At 37.3% G+C, this 23,674-nt stretch overlaps 1 protein-coding gene and 1 pseudogene across 1 annotated transcript; one reads left to right on the top strand and one right to left on the bottom strand.

Annotated features, from left to right (window-relative positions):
- Nucleotides 1-2,894: 2,894 nt before the first annotated feature.
- Nucleotides 2,895-4,462, bottom strand: LOC105038459 (uncharacterized). The gene has a single exon (XM_073250825.1). It carries the CDS (start codon nt 4,248-4,250, stop codon nt 3,618-3,620), a length of 633 nt encoding a protein of 210 aa, XP_073106926.1. The 5' UTR covers nt 4,251-4,462; the 3' UTR covers nt 2,895-3,617.
- A 9,353-nt stretch (nt 4,463-13,815) lies between these two features.
- LOC105038458 (cyclic nucleotide-gated ion channel 18-like) lies at nt 13,816-23,406 on the top strand (annotated as a pseudogene).
- The last annotated feature ends 268 nt before the right edge of the window (nt 23,407-23,674 follow it).

The following is a 23,674-nucleotide window of genomic DNA, read 5'->3' as shown; positions in this document are numbered from 1 at the left end:
TTTTTTTTTTTTTAAATCTCAGTTAGTTGGTAATTTGAATTCATAAAATTAGATACTGATTAGGTGGAAGGGATAAATTCTTTGTTGATATGGAGACGGATATCCCACACTAAACAAACAAACAAAAAATCATTTTGGATTGGAGAAGGCAGGTTCCTGTGTCAAAAGAATTAGTCCTTTTAATAGTTGTTTGTTATTTTGTAGATTGCTTAAGTACTTGATTAAGAGCTGGTATATATGCTTGTCATCTTTCTAGCCAATCAGATTCTTGCCTTTCCAGACCATCGACCGGTCTCTGGTATAATCCAGACAATTATGTGTGTTATCAGCTTCCCTTAGAATGGGTCCAATAGAGTTACAAAGCCCTTCATGAATTATATTCTTTTGGGTCTATTTGGATGTTGGAATCTCGCATCTTAGCATCTAGTGGTTCAGCCTCACACACATAGAACCAGAAGGTTGAGGAGAAGGTACTTTGATTTTAATCTGGAGTTTTTAGGTCTAGGGCAAATTATATTTTGGGTGGATATGGTTATCCTTAAAAACTGGGATTTAGGGACTGTTAAGCTCCCTCAAATATTAAACCATTTTCATCCCTGTCCTAAAAAGTGTAGTTCAAATTATACAATGTGAATCGACCTTCCAAACAAGTCCTAACATCTCTGCTGTCAAACTGATTTACTCCCGGTTATTCTCATATCAAGCGTAGGAGTAAAACATTACATCATTTTTCACTTCGGTAATAACTAAATGGATCGGAAGCAAGTTACAGCAACAGAGAATCGATTTTACTATTTGAAATAAACTTGTAATGGTGAATGAAATCATCATATACTGCATGAAATCATTATGTATAGAATGTCCTAATATTATACAACCCAAACTCTCTAAAGAGCATTTATGAAGCTTTGTATTACCCTTTTTTTTTGCCCCCCCCCCCCCCCAGAGCTGGGATTACTCCTAATTCTCTACCCTATATCCATCCCATTCCTATTTAGATTGGAAATTTACACATAAAAAAGTTGAAAGAAATAAGAGCCGAGATTGTTCAAGGTTGGACCTGCATCCCTGGCCATAAGTAGCAAGAGTTGTATCATCCAAACCAAGTTTCAGTTGCACGAGTAACAATATCATAGCCAACGAATCTAAGAAAAATAAATAATGATATTAGTGGTACAAGGAGCAACGTTTTAGCTACGTAACCTTTGTCTAGACAACCATTTTGCTGAAGGCTTCTCTACTACGCTACCACTGCAAGGATATGAAATTTATTATGGTGGGCGTGACAAGCAGAGCCACAATGCGGATTTAAGAAGAGGAAGAGTTGGTACGTATCATACGCTTGAAGGGATCCGCACTGCCGCAAAAGCAAAGTAAAAGTCCCCTCCCCGCCGGAAGAAGAAGAATAATAATAATAATAATAATCTCCGTACGAGGTCGATGGTGGCCCTGCTGGAGGAAGTTGGGGTGGTGGTAGAGTTGGGAGTCATAGTCGGCAAAAGTCAAGCGTAATACGGAAACCACATGACAACCCCAACCCCATCAAGCTGTCATTTTCAGCGTTGTAGGCATTACGACACACACCCCGTATAAATAATAGGGTTGGGGTCGTACCTTTATCAATTGGGCTAAAAGACTATGCGGTCACTGCCTCCTCTGGCATTAGGTTTGCCCTCCATCAAAGCATTTCACGAGTTCCGATATCTCGGCGATCACGGGTTACGGGTGGCTGTCCGGTAGGATGAGTGGAAAATTTGGAAAGCATGGAAAAAAAACATACCGGTAGGGATTGTTAATTTCGGGATCGTTTGATTGATTGCATGTATGATGTCTGTTGAGAGCTGTTCAGAGATATGTCAACCGAAACCGGAAGATGTCGGATAATAAAATAAAAGGAACTGAATCTACATTAAGGATTATTCTGTAAAAAAACATTATCACAAAATGATTGTAACATAGGGTTTTTGTTGCTAGACTATACCTTTTTTTTTTTTTTTTTTATGGTTGTTGCTGTTGTTGCTGCATGGAGGCAAAGCATTTTCTCCTGGTATACAAGATAAAATGATTCTCTTCTTTTTCCCCTGTCAGAGTGTCTCTCTTTTCTTCTTTTTTTTATTTCTCACCTTTTTTTCTTTCTTTTTTTCCTTTTATTTTTATATTCCTTTCATTATATTAATAAAATCTAGATGCTTTTTTGTTTTTTTTATCAAAAAAAAAAAATCTACACGTTTAGACAGAAGAATAAGTAAGATAACACTGTGTATTTGTCAACAAACATGATATAACAGTCAAAAGCAAATGATCATGGTCCTGCATAGTTTTATATTTGTGTCAAACACTATTATACATGTATGTGCATGAATTTAGGTGATATCTTTCACTTGAAAGAACGATTCATCTTTTTTGAAGCCCTTCAAACTTCTTTCGCCCATCTATATAGATCCCAAAGTCATGCAATCTAATGGTACATTCCCGAAAGATATAATTCCTGTCCATATGCATGTGGTTAGCATATTCATGCTTTAGGGAGGAAATGGGATTTGTTTGACGGCTACCGTTTGAGCTTGGCTACAGCCTGGTATCACACCACACCACGTGGTCACAAAATGTTGGCCCGGGATAATGAAATAATAACTCAATCTCAGCCCAAATACAGCGAAACCCACCAATCGAACATTCACCACATCCAATAATCTCATCCGGTCGAATGTGAAGTTATACTCACTCCGGCACTGACACTGAACATCCAACAGTCAGAATGCCTCGTCCACCTCAGATCTCCTTCAATTGCTCCCGACCGTTCCACTTGCGGAGAAAGAGAGCTAAACCCACCACCTTATTCCGTGACCGCCACCAAAAAAGAAAAAGGAAAAAAAAAAAAAAAAAGGAAGAAGAAGAGAAGGGATCCATCTTGGCCTCCTTTTTTTTTTTTTGGGTTTTCTTTGGTACAAGGTTCAATCTTGGCTTTACCGGGAAAAGACTCACGGTGGAAGCTAGTAACACTCAAGACCCAAAGAAAAAGCCTAATTTTAAATTGTTTGATTTCACAGACGTGCATCACCAAACACTCCATGGTCTTCTAATTGTTTACTATATCCCACCTCAAATTATTCCACCTTTAAGTAGTCAACTATTCCCACTATTCCAGCCCTTTATTCAAGTCTTCCAGCTAAAGACCCGGAAAACTCGCCATCGGATGACCCATTGGACCCCATTCCACCTAAGCTTTATCCAAAAAAATAACGAATAATAAAAAAAAAATTAATGAAGCACAACTGCATTACCCAAATTTGTTCCACTGCATTGCTAGCATTCCACGTGGCAAAGGCATTGGTGCTTCCAACCAATCTCCTTATGCCACGTCAGACGCCAGCGTGAAGGGAAGTCGTTTGGTGGAAATAAGAACCAGATGGATCGGATGTTACACATTAAAAATTTGCCATATACGGAGACAACGAGGTCTACATAGATACAGAAGACAAAGAAAATTAAGGCAAAAGGCAGCAACATTAAACATTGGAAAAACAAATAATTAACGGAAGATTTGCTTCTTTTTCTTAATTTTATTTATGTACTTATCTTGGGACGGACATCGGACCGGAGTGGGGGTAGCGGTTTCAGGAGCTGGACCGGCGGTTGACGACGCCGTACGCGGCGGGGCGGTGGGTAGACCGGGGGACATGGATGATGGCGTCGGCGACGGAGCACGACATCTTGCAGGAACCGTACAGATCGAAGAGCCCGAACCGCTGGGAAATGGACCCCGTCGCCAAGGCCCTCCGCCGCCGAGCTCCGGTGGTGGGCTCACCCCAGAGCTCTGCCAGTCCCGTCCCGGAGGGATCGTCCTTGGTGCACTCAGCCAGGGCGGCGGCGAAGGGGTCGTCGACGGCGAGGTGGGCGAATCTGGCGTCGGATCGCTTCTTGCGGGGGATCGAGGGGTCGGATTTGGATCGGAGCGGGGGAGGGAGGGGTAAGAGGAGGCGGTGGGGGCGGGCAGGGGAGGGGAGGGATTTGGGATTTTTCGGGACGCCGGGGAGGTGCTCCCAGGAGAAGGGGATGGCGGAGGGGGAGCGGAGGGGGAAAAGGTATCGGTGGGCCGGGGAAGGAGAGGAAGAAGGAATGGTCGAGTAGAGGGAGGAGGCGGAGCTCGAAGAGGATCGGGTCCGGCTGCGGATCGGGCGGCTCGCCGGAGGAGATCCGATCGCCAGCTCCGCCGGAGTCTTGGGGGGTGGCGCCGCCGCTTTCTTCATCGATCGCTTGATCGATCGATCTGAGAGAGAGAAGGAGGGAGGGAGGGAGATCGTAGAATTTCGTTATGAAGCAAGCGAAGGAGATGTTGATAGTCTCTGACTTCCTTCTTCTCTAAAGCAAGGAAGTAGGGGAGTAAGGGAAGTGAGGGGTTTTAAAGGGAGAGAGACAGGGGAGGCGAAAAGGCCGCGAGACGGTTGGTTGGTTCTGCTGTGGCCAGAGAACGATTTACCAAACGATGTCTTGTTTTCGCCCGTGCTGGGGAATATAATGGCTGTTGGATAAAAAAAAATTACCGTTGGTAGTAGAAATTTTAAAATTTTAAAAAAATAAAATTTTTATAAATAAAATTTTTATAAAAAATTATTTAATATTTGATAACTATATTGATAAAGTACTTTATAATTTTAATATATATTTAATAATTAAAATAAAAAAATATTTTTAATATGATAAAATAATAATAAAAGATATTGCATAGTATTATAGAGCAAACAATAATATAATATAATATAATATAATTATACTATATAATATTATAAAATATTATCATATAATATAATATTATTATAAGTATCATATAATTTATAATGAAATATATTATATTAGTTATAATCTAATGTAGTAGTAGATTATAATATAATATATTATATTATTATAATACATTATTATATTATATTATTATTAAAATATTTTTATGTTATATTGAATTATTATAATATAATAATATTATAATAGATTATATTATATGTCTGCGACATAAATATTATTATATTTTAAAATATTATTTTATTATATAATATTATTATCATATAATGTAATATAATATAATATATGCTATAATATAATATTATTATATTATGATGTAATATAATATAATGGATGATAATGTAATCTAATAAAATAGATTATATTATATTATTATAATATCATAATATAATATAATATAATTATTATTAAAATATTATTATGTAATATTATATTATTTTAATATGATAATATTATAACAGATTATATTATATATCTATAAAATAAATATTATTATATTTTAAAATATTATTTTATTATATAATATTATGATCATATAATGTAATATAATATAATATATATTATAATATAATATTATTATATTATGATATAATATATAATGTAATATAATATAATGGATTATAATCTAATCTAATAATAAATTATAATATAATAGATCATATTATATCATTATAATATAATAATATTATATTATTAATAAATATTATTATATAAATTTATATTTTTATAATATTATAATAGATTATATTATTTATTTATAATATATTATAATATCAATTTATTATTATATTATATTTATAGTAAATAATATATATAATATAATTATGAGATTTATTAATAAATATTTTTATCATTAAAAATTTTATTTAAATTAAAACAGCTTTCCGACATTAGTGAGAAAGTATTTTTGAAAAAAATTTTAAAATATAGTTTTTTTCAAATAGGCCTTTTCAGCTTTCTGAAAAAATCAAAATAGCTTTTCAATTTTTTACCAAACATCACTATATCATCCTAAAGTACTTTTTGAGAGTTAAAAAATACTTTCTGATACTCTAAAAATCTAGCCAAACAGGACTTAAGTGTCTTAACGCTCGTTTGTTAGGAGGGAAAAAAAGAAAAAAAGAAAAGATAAATATCATATTTTCATGATAAATTATAAAGTGGAGGTAATCGGAAATATCAAAATATACTTATTTATATTAAATTAATATTATATTAATTATATTATAAATATATAAATTTATTGATTAATTATTTATATAATGTATTTATTTATATACCAAAAATACTAAAACTTATTGATAATAAAAAAATATATTCTAATATATGTATGATTAGTTTAAAAATATTTATAAATTTATATCAATATATTTTAATATTTAAAATAGCTAATGTCGCTAGGATTCATGTAAGTGGGCTATGAATGACTAACAAATATAATGAGAAAAATATATTATTGTTTAAATTATTTATTCAAATATATTATTAAAATTTTGATTATATTTTCATATGAGATTATCTCTAATCAAATATGATAATTTTTTTTATGATATTTTATAAAATAATTTTTCCACCCATCACACATGATAAAATTTATTAATCATTTTTTGAGATAAATAATTTTCAACCAAATAAACCTTTAAAGAAAGGAAATAAGATAGTTTATTGGGATAAACTAGGAGGCTGAAGACTTTATGAAAATAAACTATATAGAGGGAATATATGTACAACTCAAAATGTCCATTAGATCAAACGAGCAAAAATCTAAAAGAAGAAAAGGGTATCCAATGAGATCCAAACAAGATAGTTTGTTTTGATGAAGTTGGAGAGACTAGATTGATTATGAAAGCACAAAGACCATTGTGTCCTTTATAATTATGCTAGAAGGAAAAAGGGGGTGGGAATTTCAATCCATGCAAAGAGGGGATGCGTTAGGGTAATAGGGTGACCAATTTATGCCAATTAAATCATGTGCCGGTTGAAAAAGTATTTTGTCTCTTCACTTGTTTTAAATATTATTTCTCGTAGCTCTTGTTGTTGTCATGATTGTGAAGAAAAAGACAGATGCCAGTGCTGTTCAAAGAACTTGTTGTCATGATTGTCAAAAAAAAAAAAAAAAAAAAAAAAAGCCTTGTCCAGTGCGTTATAAATTATTTCTGTGACGATGTTGTTCAAAAGCTTTTGTCACCAAATGGTGGACCCAGATGGGACATGCCCTCGATAGTCTTTTTAAAGACTTGAGTGCGAAGGCATGGGAATTACAATTGGATGTGGTTCACCTACACTTTGGCGTGATTTGCCTCTATCAAATATTGTTCAAGTGCAGTGCAGCACAGGTTCTTGAGCTAATAACAAATGAAAAAATTAACTCATTAGAAAGGCAAGAAAGAAAAAAGAAAAAAAAAAAAACTATTCATGAGGATGAGTGATATTTGGTATATGCACCTTACATTCTTCTCTCTGCAGTAGAGATTGGATGATGATTTGATGGATAGGTTTGCAATGAATATTTAATTTTTAACTTCGACTACAAAGACTTGATCGATGGACCGATAGTTACATTTGTGGAGCTGGTCCAATTCACTACTACTATATGAATATATTTAGGTCTCGGCCAATTGGATGCATCATACTAACTGGGAGATCTTGTGTACTGGCTCTTTGCTGATCGGATGAGTGATAGGTGATGTGTCTCAATTAGCAGGTCTACGTTTATATTGCCTTGTTACTTGTGCGAGCTGAGTCAAGTCCTTTGGATGCAAGTTAGCGATGAGAATCCTAATTAGAACGTGCCATCACTTGGTTGTTGTTGTTGACTTTTCATCACACCCTTCAGCATCTTTTTTTTTGCCACCAGCTGACTAGGTCTATATAATTGAGAAGCATAAACCGCTATTTTAAATAAGGAACTAGTTGTCTTCAATCCACGGGATATTAGAGAGGGCGCATATCTAAGAACCATGGGTAAAATTAATAGTTCCTTTCGCAAAATATCATGGCTCTAGAACAAAGTGCTGATAATTGAGGTGAATTTAGTTCTATTTGCAAAGCAAAAACTATAGGGATATTTGGCGATCGGGATCGAACTTGAAATGAGAATCAGAACGGCCATATCTCTTAAAACGTTTAGTTCATGATCGAAATCGAAATCGAAATGAAGATTTAAATCTATAGAAGAGAGTTAAAATTGGATTTTAGGAGAACCGGGTCATTATTCCAATTCTATCTTGAAATCAGAATTAAAATAGGACTCTAACCAAACACCCCTAAGCTCCTATCAAGAATCTGCTTGCAGTTTATAATAGATTTTTGAGTTCTACACAATGCTCTGCATAATGCATATGATGTCCAACGCAATCTCAAAATCCATCATGCATGGCATGTATTCTCAGCAAAAACCAAATTTTCTTTTGTTTTTGGTCAAAATCGTGGACTAGCTTTTTGTGGAACTCATGATTCAAGGAGGCGTTTTTAAGTCTACTTTGACATACTTATGACCCCCCTGTGAGCGTGGGTCTAAAAAGTAACGTCCCATAATTTTTTTTTTTTTTTTTTCAAGCTTTACGTTTTAACAATTTCTTGTTCCACCCACTAAAGTGAAGGATTCGTTACAAAACTTTTTAGCTCCTGCAGTCCCGCGCCAACAACCTTTGGTTGATGATTTCAAAAAACATGTACACGAGCATCTGTTAGATTAGATGGTATATGTGGTCATAGTTTTGCATACTTTTTATTCGGTATAAAGGTGTTATGGGCTGACCATGGTCTAACTTATCTCTCTAGTTCTTCCACATGCAATGTGAAGCCAACTGTTATCCTTGAAATCTTTTTGATCGGAGAAAATTTTCATTGCAATGGTGATACTATGTCAAACTTATAACAACCTAATCAGAACTCAAAAATTGATGGACAATGTCGGATATTATCATGAAAATCGATAAATTACACGACAATCGATGAAATACAAGCATTCTCATTGGATTGTGATAAATTTGATATGGTATCACTTTTAAAATGAAATTTTTTCCCAGTGATTGCAGCTCTTCTACTCTCAATTCAAATATCTTCATTAAATACTCTTTGTGTACATGTTAAACATATACCCAATTACTAATAGAAGTCAATGCAGTCATCTAGTTCAGGAATAGAGAATTTGAACTTGACCAATTGTTTATTGCATGTTCAATGAGAAGTATGGCTCCTTCAACTTAAATTTACCTGGTTATGATAGGTTTTCCAGGGCTAGCATGGCTTGTCTCTGAACACTAAATAGAATGGTCCTTATGTTAGATAAAAATATTTATTTGAATTAGTAGGTTTTGTACCTATTTTTCTAATTGTTAATCAACCATAGCTATTAGTATGGATACATGTGGGTTCTACTTTGGATGTATAGCGAACCCATCTGGTATATTCTTTAGTATAAATCTTTTTTTTCTTTTCTTTTCCGAGAAAGAATGTTGAGCATAGATCTAATTGGTGTCCATCTTTTGATTAAAATGCTATATGTATTACTTGTGAAAAAGGAGAGGAGAAAAAAAAAAACTATGATTATGCCCACCATATCACACATGTATTCCAATTATGTTGTCGGAAATGACAAGGAAAACAGAAATGGTCATAAGGTTTGCGTAACATAACTATAAGAAAAAAGTAACAAGAGACTTCTAAGTTACACTAATGAATAGAACAACTAACATCAACTTATGACCTGTAACTGTACAGTAGATATCAAATAGCTAGGGTTTTGATGGCATGGACGGTAAATTGGCTTAAAACCTGAAATGTTCTCCATTTATAGCATCGAGGTTATATGCAGCCTCATATATTGGTCAAAGACCCATTACAGACAAAAAGGCATCATCAGAACTATGTCACGTCTTAGCACGGCATAAGATATCTGCCTTTGGAACTCAAAGCTCAAGCAAACAATAATGGTTGGAAAGAGAATACTTCTGTTGTTTAAGTGGCAAATGCTACACATGGCCGACAACATAATCAGATGGCAGGCACATTGCAAGAGTTTGACATCTTCCTGTATCTATAATTATCCCTTTTTTTCTTTTTTTTTTGGAGGGGTGGGGGGGATGGACTTATGATCAAGTTCAATAGGTAAATACGTCACCCCCAACACCACCACGGGTCAGAAGATCAAAAATTTCTTCTAAACTCCACATCTGAACCGTCAGGATTAGCGAAGGCCATAACGTCTACTGCAACTCGAACCCGAGTTACTTGATTGAAAGCTAGTGGCTCGTTCCATTGGATTGCCACTGCAATGACTATAATTATCTTGTTAAAATGAGAAATGTCACAAAAACATGAAATGCTTTTTTTTTTTCTAAAAAATTTGAAATATAATAAAATGTCACCACACACCCGCTAAGAAGAGTAGAAAAGCTACAAATAGACCAAGCCATCTATTAGCACCTAGATGTTGGCTCATAATTGTCCAGCACAGCCAGAATTTTTTTTTTTCTAAAGAGAAAAACCCAAATTTGAATGGATTTTAAAACTTAGCTTACAAGGTACGTGTCAAGTCTAATTACCAAAAAAGTTCACAAAAATATATAGAAGCTTGGGTTGGCTCGATAAGTAGCTCAGCTGAGAACTCATACACAATGAGCTTGATTAAAAATTGTTCGAGCTTGAATTGACCTCAACATCTCTTTTGCGTCGCGAGCTGATTTTGAGTAATCTATAAATATATATTTATTTATATATTTTGAATATTTATATAGAATCAGAGAATTTAAATAACATCTTCTAGTTAATTTTTTTGTATAAGTTTCTAAATTATTGCATCTATCCAACTAGGCTTGGCTTGTTTGTATGCCTAGAGAAGAGGGCCAATGAATGAGCCAAATCTTATAGGTGAAATGCTTTCATTTGAAGAGTGGGCTGCTTGCTTATAATCTACAAGGTATTCTTTTGAGGAAATAATCTAAATGATAAACTAAGTGAACAGATTTCACATATGGCTAGATTTTTCTAAATTGGAGTCCTCTTGGGAATGATTAATTATATAGTTGTGCTATTTTATGGTTATCGATAAATATGAATGACCTCATCCAACACATTGTCAAATATAACTGACTAAGCACTTTGGCAACTATCGAGAATCATTTTTGAAGTAAATGTTTCACCAAGACTTGGTCACAATTTAAAATTTTAATCTCACGTAGCATGCTACTTAATGAGCCTTTTTTAGCGATTGTTTATAGACAACTTCATATTCACATGGCGACACTCTGCTACAACATTACTAAGAGTTGCTTGCTCGATTTTATCACTTGCAGCAGGAAGCAAATCAACCGGCAAGCTGTCCCATCAAGAGACGTCGTAACCTCTCGCTCGCTCGCAAGCATATCATCATATCTATCAAAATAGATATATAAATATATTTTTTTTCTATGCTTGAAGGTATAGTTATCTATGAAACTATTGACAACAGATAGAGGGTTTCATCAATTTAGCTGGCTCGAAGAAGAATTGATCAACATAAGATTTAACTAAATTAAAGTTTGTACTCCATCAGAATGCATGATTTTCATAGTATCTTTCATAATCTCTTGTTGCTGCACCAGGGCCAAGATTGCCATTGTGAGACTAAATATTGAAATTAAAGTTGGTGGGTCTATGTAATACTGATTGTTATAAGTTGACGTGAATCAAACTTGATGAACAAAATTTTCTCTATTATTGGAACCAGTTGATATGAAGATGACGGAATGAATAACATATTAGGCTGATTAGGATAGTTGGTGATGCCAAAACTAGCAAAAGAGGGATTATTTCAGAATTAGGTCTTGGGTGTGTGTCCAGAAGTCAACTTCACCAAAGATGGTTGTCAAAAATGAGCCAACATCACTCGTTTGTGCCAAGTAGTTTGAAACAGACAGGAGCAATTGTTTCGCTACTTTGAATTACAAGCAATCTAAAGAAATACACACACAAACTTTTTAGTTACTTTTGTACCTACACAACTAAGCAGAAAATAATAAGAAAGTATTGGATTTTGACCCCGAGCACTAGATACTTACAAAAATCATCTCTAGATTATTGATGGGATCACCCGAATCTAGCTTTGTGAGTAAATACCAATTCTATATTTCCTCGCAAAAAATTATTTCTGTTGTATGAAAGTAACATGTACCTACATTTGGGACATAAAGATTAATAATTAATTAGCAAGAAGATAGAAATTTTCATACAGGGTCAACAGACCAATGCTATGGAGCCCCCACTGCCTCTCGTCCATTCCGGATTGGTGTAATTCACAATGTATTGGTGGCCTTTTGGAAGATAAAGTTTATAGGCAACAAACATAGCATTTTTCTCTAGGTTAGTATATTCGCAACAGCAGTGTTCTGAAACTTCTAAATAAGTGGGTTAAGAGATGATTTATAGGTGGAGAAGAGAGAATTATTCAATGAGACCTCAATTGAGCGACCAAGAATATGGTAATTCCAAAAGCTCGAAGTTATTTGAATTTTGCAACAACCATAGCATTAGATTACGTTAATATAAATCTTTATTCGGTGGCTCCTTAGAGAACTTTTCAAGCACAGAAGCATATATATAGTAGTCTTTATTTTTATATAAAATATTGACTGACCATATACAATTTCTTGAATGCTGGAACAAAAGATTTAGAAAAGCTGAACAGTTCCATGCTCTCTATATATAATATAAATCTGAAACCACCTCTCCTTCACCTTGCCTTGAACTTGATGGGAGCAACTTTTCTACGATTGTTCTTTGAAAAAGTTGGCATGCCCTGAAGCTAATGGGAGCAAATCCTCTAGTTTTATTTAAGATTTTTTGTATATATATCCTCCTAAATATTTAAATTTATGTGAATATCTTTTCAAAAATGATATTTACATGTATACCTTCATAAAATACTTATTTTGCATGTATATCCTTCCTTTTTTTTATATATATGTACCCATATCATTTAATATCATTAAAAAATTACTGGTTTAAAATTTAAATGATTAAAATATCCTTATGGTAGATGTGCAAAAAAAAATTATAAAAATATATATACAAATAGTAATTTCATAAGGATATTCATACAAATTTGAATGTTTAGAAAAATATACACGTAAAAAATTTTAATTTAATTTTTATCTATTTCATTTAGATGAATTCAAGCCCCCTTACTCTATAATGTAGTAAGATATTACGTAATATAATAATACGATGATGATATTATATAATATTTTATATATTAAAATATTATATTATATTTTATTTTTATGCAAGATGGAACGATTATGTCCATTGTATAACAATATGATATACCTTACACACTTCACAAAGATATTTTTGATAAAAATTTTTAAAATAAGATATAATAAAATTATAAATTTTTATTGTTATATAATGTCCAAATCTACAACTATATTTATTCTATGTAAATGTACAAGCTATTTATCTAATATCAGATTTAAATACTTTTTTTAGAAGCATATTATTATACAATAGAGGAAATATGGATGGTTACGATCATTTATCTTCTAGATAAAATAATTTTGATCTATCACTTGATAAAAAGATCATTTTATCTATGTAAATTAATAAATTAAGTAAATTTATTATTTTAATTATATATGTTAATTTTTTTCTATTAGAATAAAGAAAGAATTAACGATCCAAGAGAGGTATATTTATGTTAAAAGTTTTTTGCGTGTATACTCTTCCAAATATTCAAATTTATGTGAATATCCTCATAAAATTGCTATTTGCATATATATTTTTATAATTTTTTTTGTGCACATCTATCCATAAGGATATTTTAGTTATTTTAATTTTAAACTGTTAATTTTTAACGGTGTTAGATGATATGGGTACATATGCAAAAAAAGATATTTTATAAGGATATACATGCTGATATCAATTTTAAAAATATATTTATATAAATTTAAATATTTGGAAGGATATATATATAAAAAAATCTTTTTTATTTACTTAAAGACCTCCTGGGTCCATGGTCTAAGAAATGGGAATACAATGCCTACTCATGGAACCGCTCAAATTGGATTCACCAGCCCAAAGATAGCAAACCACCTGGAGATTCAGCCCAACACAAGGTGAGGGGTTGAGATTCCAGGGCTATTGGGCAAATTTGAGGAAGGCCCAACCGGAAGAACACGAAGGTTGGTTGGCAGGATATGAATGTGTTGAATTATGGATGACTATCTCACACCAGATTTTCAAAGAGAAAAAAGGTTATTTATTTATTTATTCTTAGATAGAGAATACTCACCATCTTAAATATAGGATCTCTGCCAAGGAGAGGATGGGTGTGATGATCGATGTATAAGCTAGTTCATGACGAAGACGACGAGGTTGTTGAAACAATTTTGTTCCATTTTCATTGTTTAGGTGCGCAACTGGAAGAGGGGTCGGATAATCATTCAAATCTTGTTTAAAGGCTTCATTTTGAAACCTTTCTTTTCTTTTCTTTTCTTTTCTTTTAATGCAATCATTTGAAACTTCAGTGTGAGTTCTACGCTTGCTCTCCTGGGAATGAAGGATAGGGTCGGAGCGATTCTCATAAATGGATATGTATGATATATATGAATGCGTTGGTTTTCCAACATCTAAACCGTTGAGTTATTTTATGCGTGTGACAATTACTTTAGATGGTTGTACCCTGTTGAAATTATAGGTGTGTATACTTGAAAGAACCCAGTTCAAGTTCTGCAAGTGGTTCCCAGAGGTACTGATTAGCTTTGGTAGAGAAAACAATGTGGTCAGTCATTCTTTATATAATAACATGTACGTTATCTAAATTTAATAACCTATTAATCTATTAGGGGCAACAACTATATAACAGAATAAGGAACAGTGTGGATTGGTCGAGAAGTTAGTGTGCCATTTTGAAATCGAGCTCAAGAGGAACTGGAGGAGATCAATAAAGAAGTCGTTGAAGTGATGCAGCCAATAACTCGAGGACAAGCACTCTGTAGTTGGGGATACTGGAAAGATCATCAAATCATAGCAATGAAACAGTTCATGACATTAAATTCCATCTGTCTTCATTTAATGATCACATAGATCCAGCATTGAGGCCTCTAAATGATATTTTCCTAGTTTGTCATATGTCCTAATTATGGTGGAGAATATTTGCATGGCACATGCTTCAAGGTTGTTCAAATTTCTTCAAACATTTTGTTGGTTTTGATTGATGGCTTATATGTTTTACATGTACCAAATTTTATGCGTTACTTTTCTTTGTTGCAGATGCCAAAATGGTTTGTGATACCAGCAGTTAGTGGCTCATCAACGAATCACAGGAATCATACTCTTTCCCTGATTGTCCTGCTCCAGTATATTCCAATGTTATTTCGCATTTTTCCTTTGAATGCAAGGATTGTCAAGGCAACCAGAATACTTGGCAGAGACTGCATGGACTGGAGCTGCATATAATCTCCTTCTCTATATGCTAGCTAGTCATGTATGTTTATTCCTGCACATTCTTAGTCATCAAGAATCATCTTATATTGTATTGAATAAGAAAATTTGACTATTTTATGATTTATCCAGCCATTAGGAGCTTTGTGCTATCTTTTATCCATTGAGTGCCAGTACAACTGTTGGATAACTGAGTGTGAAAAAGAGAATGGCATCAATAATTTCTAGGTTTTTGGACCGAGAAGATATTCATTGCAACAGTGATACCACGCCAAAGTTGTCACAACCCAATCAAAAATCGGAAATCGGTGGCTAGTATGGGGCATCATTTATGAGAATCGGTACTCGATGAAATGTAGGTGCTCTCATTGGGTTGTGACAACTTTGATGCGGTGTCACCATTGCAATGAATATTTTCTCCTTCAGTGGGTTACATGTTATGCCACTAGTGTTAAGACCCAGTTCAACTTTGGCATCTTTGCAGACGCTCTGAGCAACAACGTTGTTGCAGGGACCCTCCTTGACAGGTACCTGTACTGCCCCTGGTGGGGTTTGAAAAACTTGAGGTAAATCTTTTGCACACAAGATCTCAGCTCTGGTTGCAACATTTTCTGCACATGGCATATTTGTAATTTGCATTGTGATCTTTTTTTTTTTTTTTTTAATTGCTCCTCAATTTTCATGTAACGAAATTTATAAGGGAGGCTTGCAAGAGGTGATGAACCTTTTAATTTGATGTTGATGAAGAGCTTGGCCAGACTAAGGTAGAAAGAATGGGATAGAAAAGGCAAAGAAACAGTTGAATAGAATCAATTGTGGATTCTCTGAAAACGAAGGGAAAAAAAAAATGTTTAAGCTATAAACTATAATCTGTAATTTATCATCATGCATGGTCTCATCACTAATTGCATCATAATGAGTCTATTACAGTTCCCTAGTTCTTATTTGTTGCCCATTTATTGCATGAAAACCTTGTGCCTCTGTATACATATTTAAAACAGACTTGTAGATTCCACTACATTGTGGAATGAAGATTTTCATAGTGACAATTAACGATGGCTTAAAGCAACCCTTCCTGCTTCTGACTTGGCCATATAGGCTAAACCTCTTTACTTCGGATGTGGCAGCCATTGCTGATTTACTGTGGTCTTTTTGAACATAAGGAGTAGCACTTTTTAGTGCTGTTCTTTTATTTCCAACTTTTGGGTTTTTCATGGAAAGTGATTGAACAATTTTTATTGCAATACTTCATTTTAAATTTGGTGTAAACCTGTTTTAGTTAAATCTCGCAATGTAATACCCCCTTAATTCTCTAGTTTTCAGTTTATATTTTGCTTGAAAGCATTTTTCTTTTCATAGTAATTGACTGTCACATGAGTTCATCATGTACATGAACAACATTCTTTTTGTCTTTATATGGTGATAATGATTAATAAGGCTAACTGATGATAGCTTATACATATGGAGAATAAGTTCTGTTGCAACATATATCTATATGTATATGACTATAAAATTCTTGTAGTTGGCAGGCTCATTTAGTCTTCTGTTTTGCTTGTCATTCAGTTCACATGGACAGGACTTGGGTGAGCAGCACTTATGTTGGAGAAACATCATTTGCAATTCTTGTATGTATTATGAGTCTTGTTCTGTTTTCACATCCAATTGGAAACATGGAGGTACTGTTTGTCATCTTCTGCAAGTTATATCTCTCTCTTTTCTCAAGCAGCGATTTCCTTTGAGCCCGTAAAGCTTGCATGAACTGTATTGCTTTACATATGGATATGAGGATATACAGATGAAATGTACTGAAAGGAATGTTTGCCAGTATTTTTGTCTGAATAATAAAAAATAACTTACATTTTAACAAACAGATAAACTAGACCAACTTATTTTATCATGGCTATCCCTAATTTGTAATCCATTTTCGTTTGGGAAGTGTTCTTGAACCATCCTTACATCTTTAGTGCAGCTCCACAACTAGAGCGGTGACCCCTTTTGGGCCTCAAATCAGGTCTGTACCTCCTTTGGACAGCTAAACTTGATTACAGCAGCAAACTCAAGGCCAGCACATATGGAATAGATCACCCCTGTGAATACCTTCTAATTCTATTCACTAAGATAGGGGACAGCCAGACAAGTATGGTTATGTCAGATCAATTCTTGTGGAAAGAAAAAAAAGGGAATCTAATTCTTGTTGATGAGATGCTCTATTTTACCATGTTAGAATATTAGTATCACTGAACAGAAGTCAGCTTCTTGCAGACAATATCAAGTATGGTGACACATTGGATCAACAGTGGCGATGAGATGAAGTTGCTTTTTGGGACTGAAGGGACAGCTGATATAACAATCAAAGCACAGGACAATAATAATAATGGTGGTGTAAGGGTAAGGGTGGTGGTAGTAGCAGTAGATGCAGCAGCCACAGCAGCAAAGTAGGAAGTGCTCTCTGGCATAAAGGACACGGCTGTTATGGCAATCAAACCACGGGGCAATGATAAGTAGAAAGGCAAGAAGTGAGATCGGAAAAGGAGGATAAAAATGAGATGGACTCGATAGTGCTTACCTGTATGGCTAACCTGTCTGTCAAAATATGGTGTTTCATCATCAGATTCATAATGAAAAATGTTTTGTGACATTGTTCTCCCACAGCAGATTATCAAAAAGGTTGATTGGAATTTACTGAATGAACTGACTCTACAATGCAAGTTTGCAAAATTTGTACAGAAACAGGCTTGCTCATACTACATTGCTTTAGCAATACCATCACTACGAATAAAATCAAGGAGAAATGTTTGTGGAAGGTCTGCATATCATCTGAGGGTTGGTACATTTGCCTATATATTGCCTATTTAATCCCACTTTTTTCCCTCAGAATATATTGCTTATTTACTAAAAGTATATTCTATATTCTTTTTGTTCACTAATCACCCCTACATCTCTCATGCCGTCGTCATCGTCATCATCATTATTATTATTATTTTAATCACCATCTTGTCATGCTCATGTAGATTTTGCTAAACTATAAGGAATTTTAACATGGCACTATGTTTATGTTTTTAGCTTTTACTGATCAAAATCCCTTGTCCAAGCCACTTACTAATTCACAATTTCAACTTAATTATCATGTTGTATTGTATTGATAGTCTTCCTTCTCTACTTCCGGACCTACTTGCAAACTAATGAATGTGACACTTGAAGAATGGAGGATCAAATGGAGAGATATCGAGGAGTGGATAAGGCATCGCCAACTACCATCAGATTTGCAAGAAAGAGTCCAGCGGTTTGTTTAGTATTAGTGGCTTGCTATTCGAGGTGTAGATGAAGAAACCATTTGCGTTCTTTACCTTTGGGCCTTCGTTACAAAATTTAGTGCCATCTATGTGTTGCTCTTGTTCGACATGTGAGTATGGCATTTCATTTGTTATGATCGAGAGCTCGTGGCTCGAGCAGGTCAGTCTTTGCTCCTATATGTGTGAGATATTGTCACTTTGGTTTTTAATCATTGTGACACGGGGCCTTACAATTTTGTCCTTCAGAAGATGCCTCACGGGAGAGAGAAGATTTTATTGAGTCAAAATCTCTCTTGACTCACAACCAATATGAAACTAATGATGTCCTCCCTCCTACACCACAATACCATTCTTTCCTTCTAGTTTGGTACAATACAGATGTCTTCTTAGAATTTCAGTCACTATTTAGGTGCCCTTCTATTCTCTAATAGCCTTGTTAGTTTCTCTATTCAAATCTTCGATGTTTATTTCAATTTCTTACCCTCTTTTGGCAGGTCCCATTCTTCTCACAAATGGATGATCAACTAGTTGATGCTACATGCGAATGCTTTGTCTCATCCCTGAGCACCAAAGACACCTACATTGTTTCGAAGGTGACCCAGTTAACAAAATGCTCTTCATCATCCGAGATATTGAGTAGATGTCTAGCCAGGATACCACCTCCCAAGATCTTTTCAGTACCACGCGATGCAGCAGAAAAAAAGAAAAAATAAAACAAAACAATCAAAATACGTAGATCAGCCACAAAAAGACTCGCCTCCACGAGGCATACAAACTTCACTATGAAAAAAAATTTTACAAGAGGAGATTTCACCCTCAATCCTTGTACACCCAATTTCTCTCTCACTAAAAGTTTCCCTCACAAAAGCTCTCTCTCTTGGAAGACCCCCTAAACCCCTGAAGTGTCTGACATCCGCTGTCCAGGAGCCTCCTACTCCTTTTCTCTCAGCGTTTCCGCCTCTCTCTCTTTTCTCGAGTTTCGTACGGCTCGTATGGTGCATCCTCAGGCAAAACCAAACCACACTCATCCTTCTTCACTGTTCAGACCCTTTTATAGGGCTAAAACTCAATTAGATTAGGTTTAAGAGTCCTAATCAAATCCAATTAAGGTCTCAAACTGTTGGATCATCACCGGAAACTTTCTGAGCCATTCGATCGCAATCGGTCTACAGAATAGTATCATGGACCGCGAGAAACACATGGGAAACACCCACGCGGTCCATAGGCCCAGTCGTGGACTGCCCAGTATACGGTGGATTGGGGTACAGGCCCAAGCAAGGCCCCTGGGCCTGGGCCGCGCCCGCGCACGAGCTGGGCAGCACGCCCGCCTGGGCCGCACACCCACCTGGGTCGTGCGTCCCGCGTGTTGGCCTCGCCTGGGCCGCACTTCGCTGGCCCGCCGCCGGCGGTCCTCCGCCGCCTCGAATCTCATGCCGACTTTAAAAGCTCGTATCTCCTCCATCCAAGCTCTGTTTGGGATAATTTTGGTCTCGTTGGACTCTATTTTTCATCGCGAATCTCACTGTGGACTCAATATGGGCTGAATCTCGAGGCATCAAATCCTAACAATCTCTACCTCGACTCGATATTCAGCCTCCTCCAAACTCCGAGAGCTTCTGGATCTCCTCGCCCCTATGCCCTAGGGCAATTGCCTGCTGATCATGGATGGGCAAATATGGGATTCGAGTCAGGCTGCTCAATCTCATCTTCGTCGTATGCTGTGCTCCTCCTGACCTGAGACCTGCTCGGGGCATCGTCCTGCGACAATAGGAATCTCACCTTGCGACGTCGCCTCTCGTCCTCTCGAGTCTCCTGTCTCGTGCCCGATCCGCCTCCTAGAGTTTCACCTCGCTCTGGACTCCGCCTGGCTCCCAAAGCTCCACCTTGCACTGGACTTCCTGCTATGAATAATATCCTCTGCTCCCCTTCTTTCCCTCCAGCACAATCCTATCATCACGTAGCACCCTCAAAATTTCTCCACCAGCTACCGTCCTGTAGCCTCTTGAATCCAGTCTATTAAGTGAGATAAGATTCCGCCTGAAATTGGATATGTATCGGATCTCCCCCAATCTCCTCACTGCACCGTTATATGTCCTCCAATTGACTATCCCGATACCTCTGATCACACACTTCGATCCATCCGGCAGATATACAGTGCCCTCACTATTCTTCAGAGAGTAAAACTGCTCCTCTTTGCAACATACATGATAGGGGCGTGCAGAATCTAATATCCACTGCTGGGAAGAAGTAGGTATCTCGTCAGATATATCCAGGATATCTCCATCTGAATCGCTGCCGGCCATCGCTACAGCAGCCACCGTCCGATTTTTGAGTTGAGGGCAATCTCTGGCTAGATGCCCCAACTCCTCACATCGGTAACACTTAATTTTGCTCAAGTCTCTCCTGGACTTGAATCGCCCTCGTTGCGATCTTCTGTCACTCCATCTACCGCCTCCTGCTCCTCCAGAAGCTACCAAAGCTGAGCTACCGCCACCTGAGCTCGAAGCTAGATTCTTCTTTCTGAGAATTTCGTTCTGGAGTATCACCGCAGTGACCTCGTCCATCTTGATGGTACTCTTTCCCACTAGAAGAGCAGTCACCAAAGACTCGTACAAAGGGGGAAGTGCGTCAGCAAAACCAATGCCCTGGTTTTCTCCTCAACATTCTCACCAACGCTGAGGAGGTCGGTGAAGATCTTCTGGAAGTGGCTGAGATGCTTCTGCACGCTCTGTCCCTCAGTCATCCATAGTTGGTAGAACTGCCTCCAGAGAAAAAGAGTGTTAGTGAGAGACTTCATCATGTACAACTCCTCGAGCTTCGACCATAGCACCGTCGGAGAAGTCTCGCTCAGCACATGGATCACCACCTCATCCGTCAGGTACATGCGATTGGTGCTCACCGCCTGCATCTGTAGCCATTTTCAATCCCGCACCTCCATGATAATCGGCTTCTCATCGCACAAGAGAGCATCGATCAACCGCTGTTGGATGAGCACGTCCTTCACCTTTGCCTGCCACAACGAGAAAATGCTCTTACCATCAAACTTGTTGATCTCCATCTTGATTGTTCCTGTTTTCTCCATCTTCAATCTTGCTCACCACCGCTGCAATCTGCGTCCTTGTACTGCTTTGCTCTAATACCACTTGTTGGATGGATGTCTGGTCAGGACATCACCTCCCAAGATATTTTTAGTACCATATGATGCAGCAGGAAAAAAGAAGAAACAAAACAAAACAATCAAAATACGTGGATCAGCCACAAAAGGGCTCGCCTCCACGAGGCATGCAAACTTCACTATGAAAAAAAAATTTTACATGAAGAGATTTCACCCTCAACCCTTGTACACCCAATTTCTCTCTCACTAGAAGTTTTCCTCACAAAAGCTCTCTCTCTTGGAAGACCCCCTGAACCCCTGAAGTGCCTGACGTCCGCTGTTCAGGAGCCTCCTGCTCCTTCTCTCTCAGTGCTTCCGTCTCTCTCTCTTTTCTCGGATTGCGTATGGCTCGTATGGCGCATCCTCCAGCAAAACCAAACCACACTCATCCTTCTTCACTGTTCGGGCTTTTTTATAGGGCTAAAACTCAATTAGATTGGATTTAAGAGTCCTAATCAAACCCAATTAAGACCCTAAACCATTGGATCATCACCGAAAACTTCCTGGGCCGTTCGATTACGACCAGTCCACGGAATAGTATCGTGAACCGCGAGAAACGCGTGGAAAACGCCTATGCGGTCCACAGACCCAATCATGGACCGTCCGATCTACAGTGGACCGGGGTACAGGCCCAGGCAAGGTGCCTAGGCTTGGGCTGGCCCGCGCGAAGGCCTGGGCCGCGCCCGCGTGCGGGCCCGCGCACGGGCTGGGTCGTGCGCCCGCCAGGGCCGTGCGCCCGGCTGGGCCGCCCGCCCGCCTGGGCCGCGTGCCTGGGTCGCGCGTCCAGCACATTGGCCCCGCCTGGGCCGCGCGCCGCTGCCTGAGGCCACACCGCCGCTTGCCGCCGACGGTCCTCTGCCGTCTCGGATCTCGTACTGACTTCAAAAGCTCGTATCTCCTCCATCCGAGCTCCGTTTGGGATGATCTTGGTCTCGTTGGACTCCATTTTTCGCCGCGAACCTCGCTGTGGGCTCAATATGGGCTAAATCTCGAGGCGTCAAATTCTAACATGAGATAACCTAGAAAGCTGTACTACCAACAGTAGCAGAACTGGATTTTTCAACTCCATGATCCTTAGAGACCAGGGGATTTCTGTGGTGAAGAGTTGCTGACATGGACCTTGATGCCAAACCCAACTGTCAACCTTCCATCGTCCACTCGAACTGTTCGGACCCTCACCGATCTCAAATTTGTGGCCAACCAGTTCAAGCGTCTTCACAGCAAGACAATTCAGCATGCCTAGAGGCTCTATTCTCATCAATGGAGGACTTGGGGAGCCTGCTTCATATAGGCAGCATGGAGAAGGTACAAAAAGAGGAGGCTGGTGAAGGAGCTGGCCACAAAAGAAAGCCTCTACTACGTACATGCAAAGTTATGGATGATCAAGGCCTGGCCAGCGAGCATGATGGAGCTCCTCTGATTGCGGAGTATACTGATGGTGGTGAAGGCTCATCAGTGGAAACTGAAAATGGGAACATTGATCAACATCTGGGAGTGACACTGTGAGCCAAAAAATTTGCGAAGAACACGAAGAGAGGAGCTAATTAGAAGATCCATTAGCGCAAACCTTCTGTTGATGTGGAGATGCCCAACCTAATGAAGCCAGGGGAGTCTGACTTCTCTATGAACAATGAGGATGGCATGTGAAAGTTGTATCATGTTGCTGTAATGTGAGCAAATGTTTAGGGAACTAGTTAGGATGTATGTATGTGTGTATATATATATATATATTTGTAATTGTAGGGATAATCGCAATACTTTTTTTGACAGTAGCAACTTTTGAAGTTGGGGTTGATTATGCTACATTTTTACCTCTATCGAGAGACTGGCATCTTTGCTACAGGCTAGTCAGTTTCTGATTTTGAGCATCTCCGGAGAAATCCACATCCTGTTTTCCTTCATCATCTTCCTCTGTCTTTTTTTCTAGCTGCTAAATTTTTCAGTCTTTATTCAACCATTAAACACAATTGAACCGCACATGCAACTTCCTGTTGGTGGAACATAA

Source organism: Elaeis guineensis, chromosome 1 (assembly GCF_000442705.2).
Source record: "Elaeis guineensis isolate ETL-2024a chromosome 1, EG11, whole genome shotgun sequence".
Classification (NCBI taxonomy): Eukaryota; Viridiplantae; Streptophyta; class Magnoliopsida; order Arecales; family Arecaceae; genus Elaeis; species Elaeis guineensis.
Note: the sequence above shows the minus strand (reverse complement) of the source record. Positions and strands in the feature narration are given on the sequence as shown.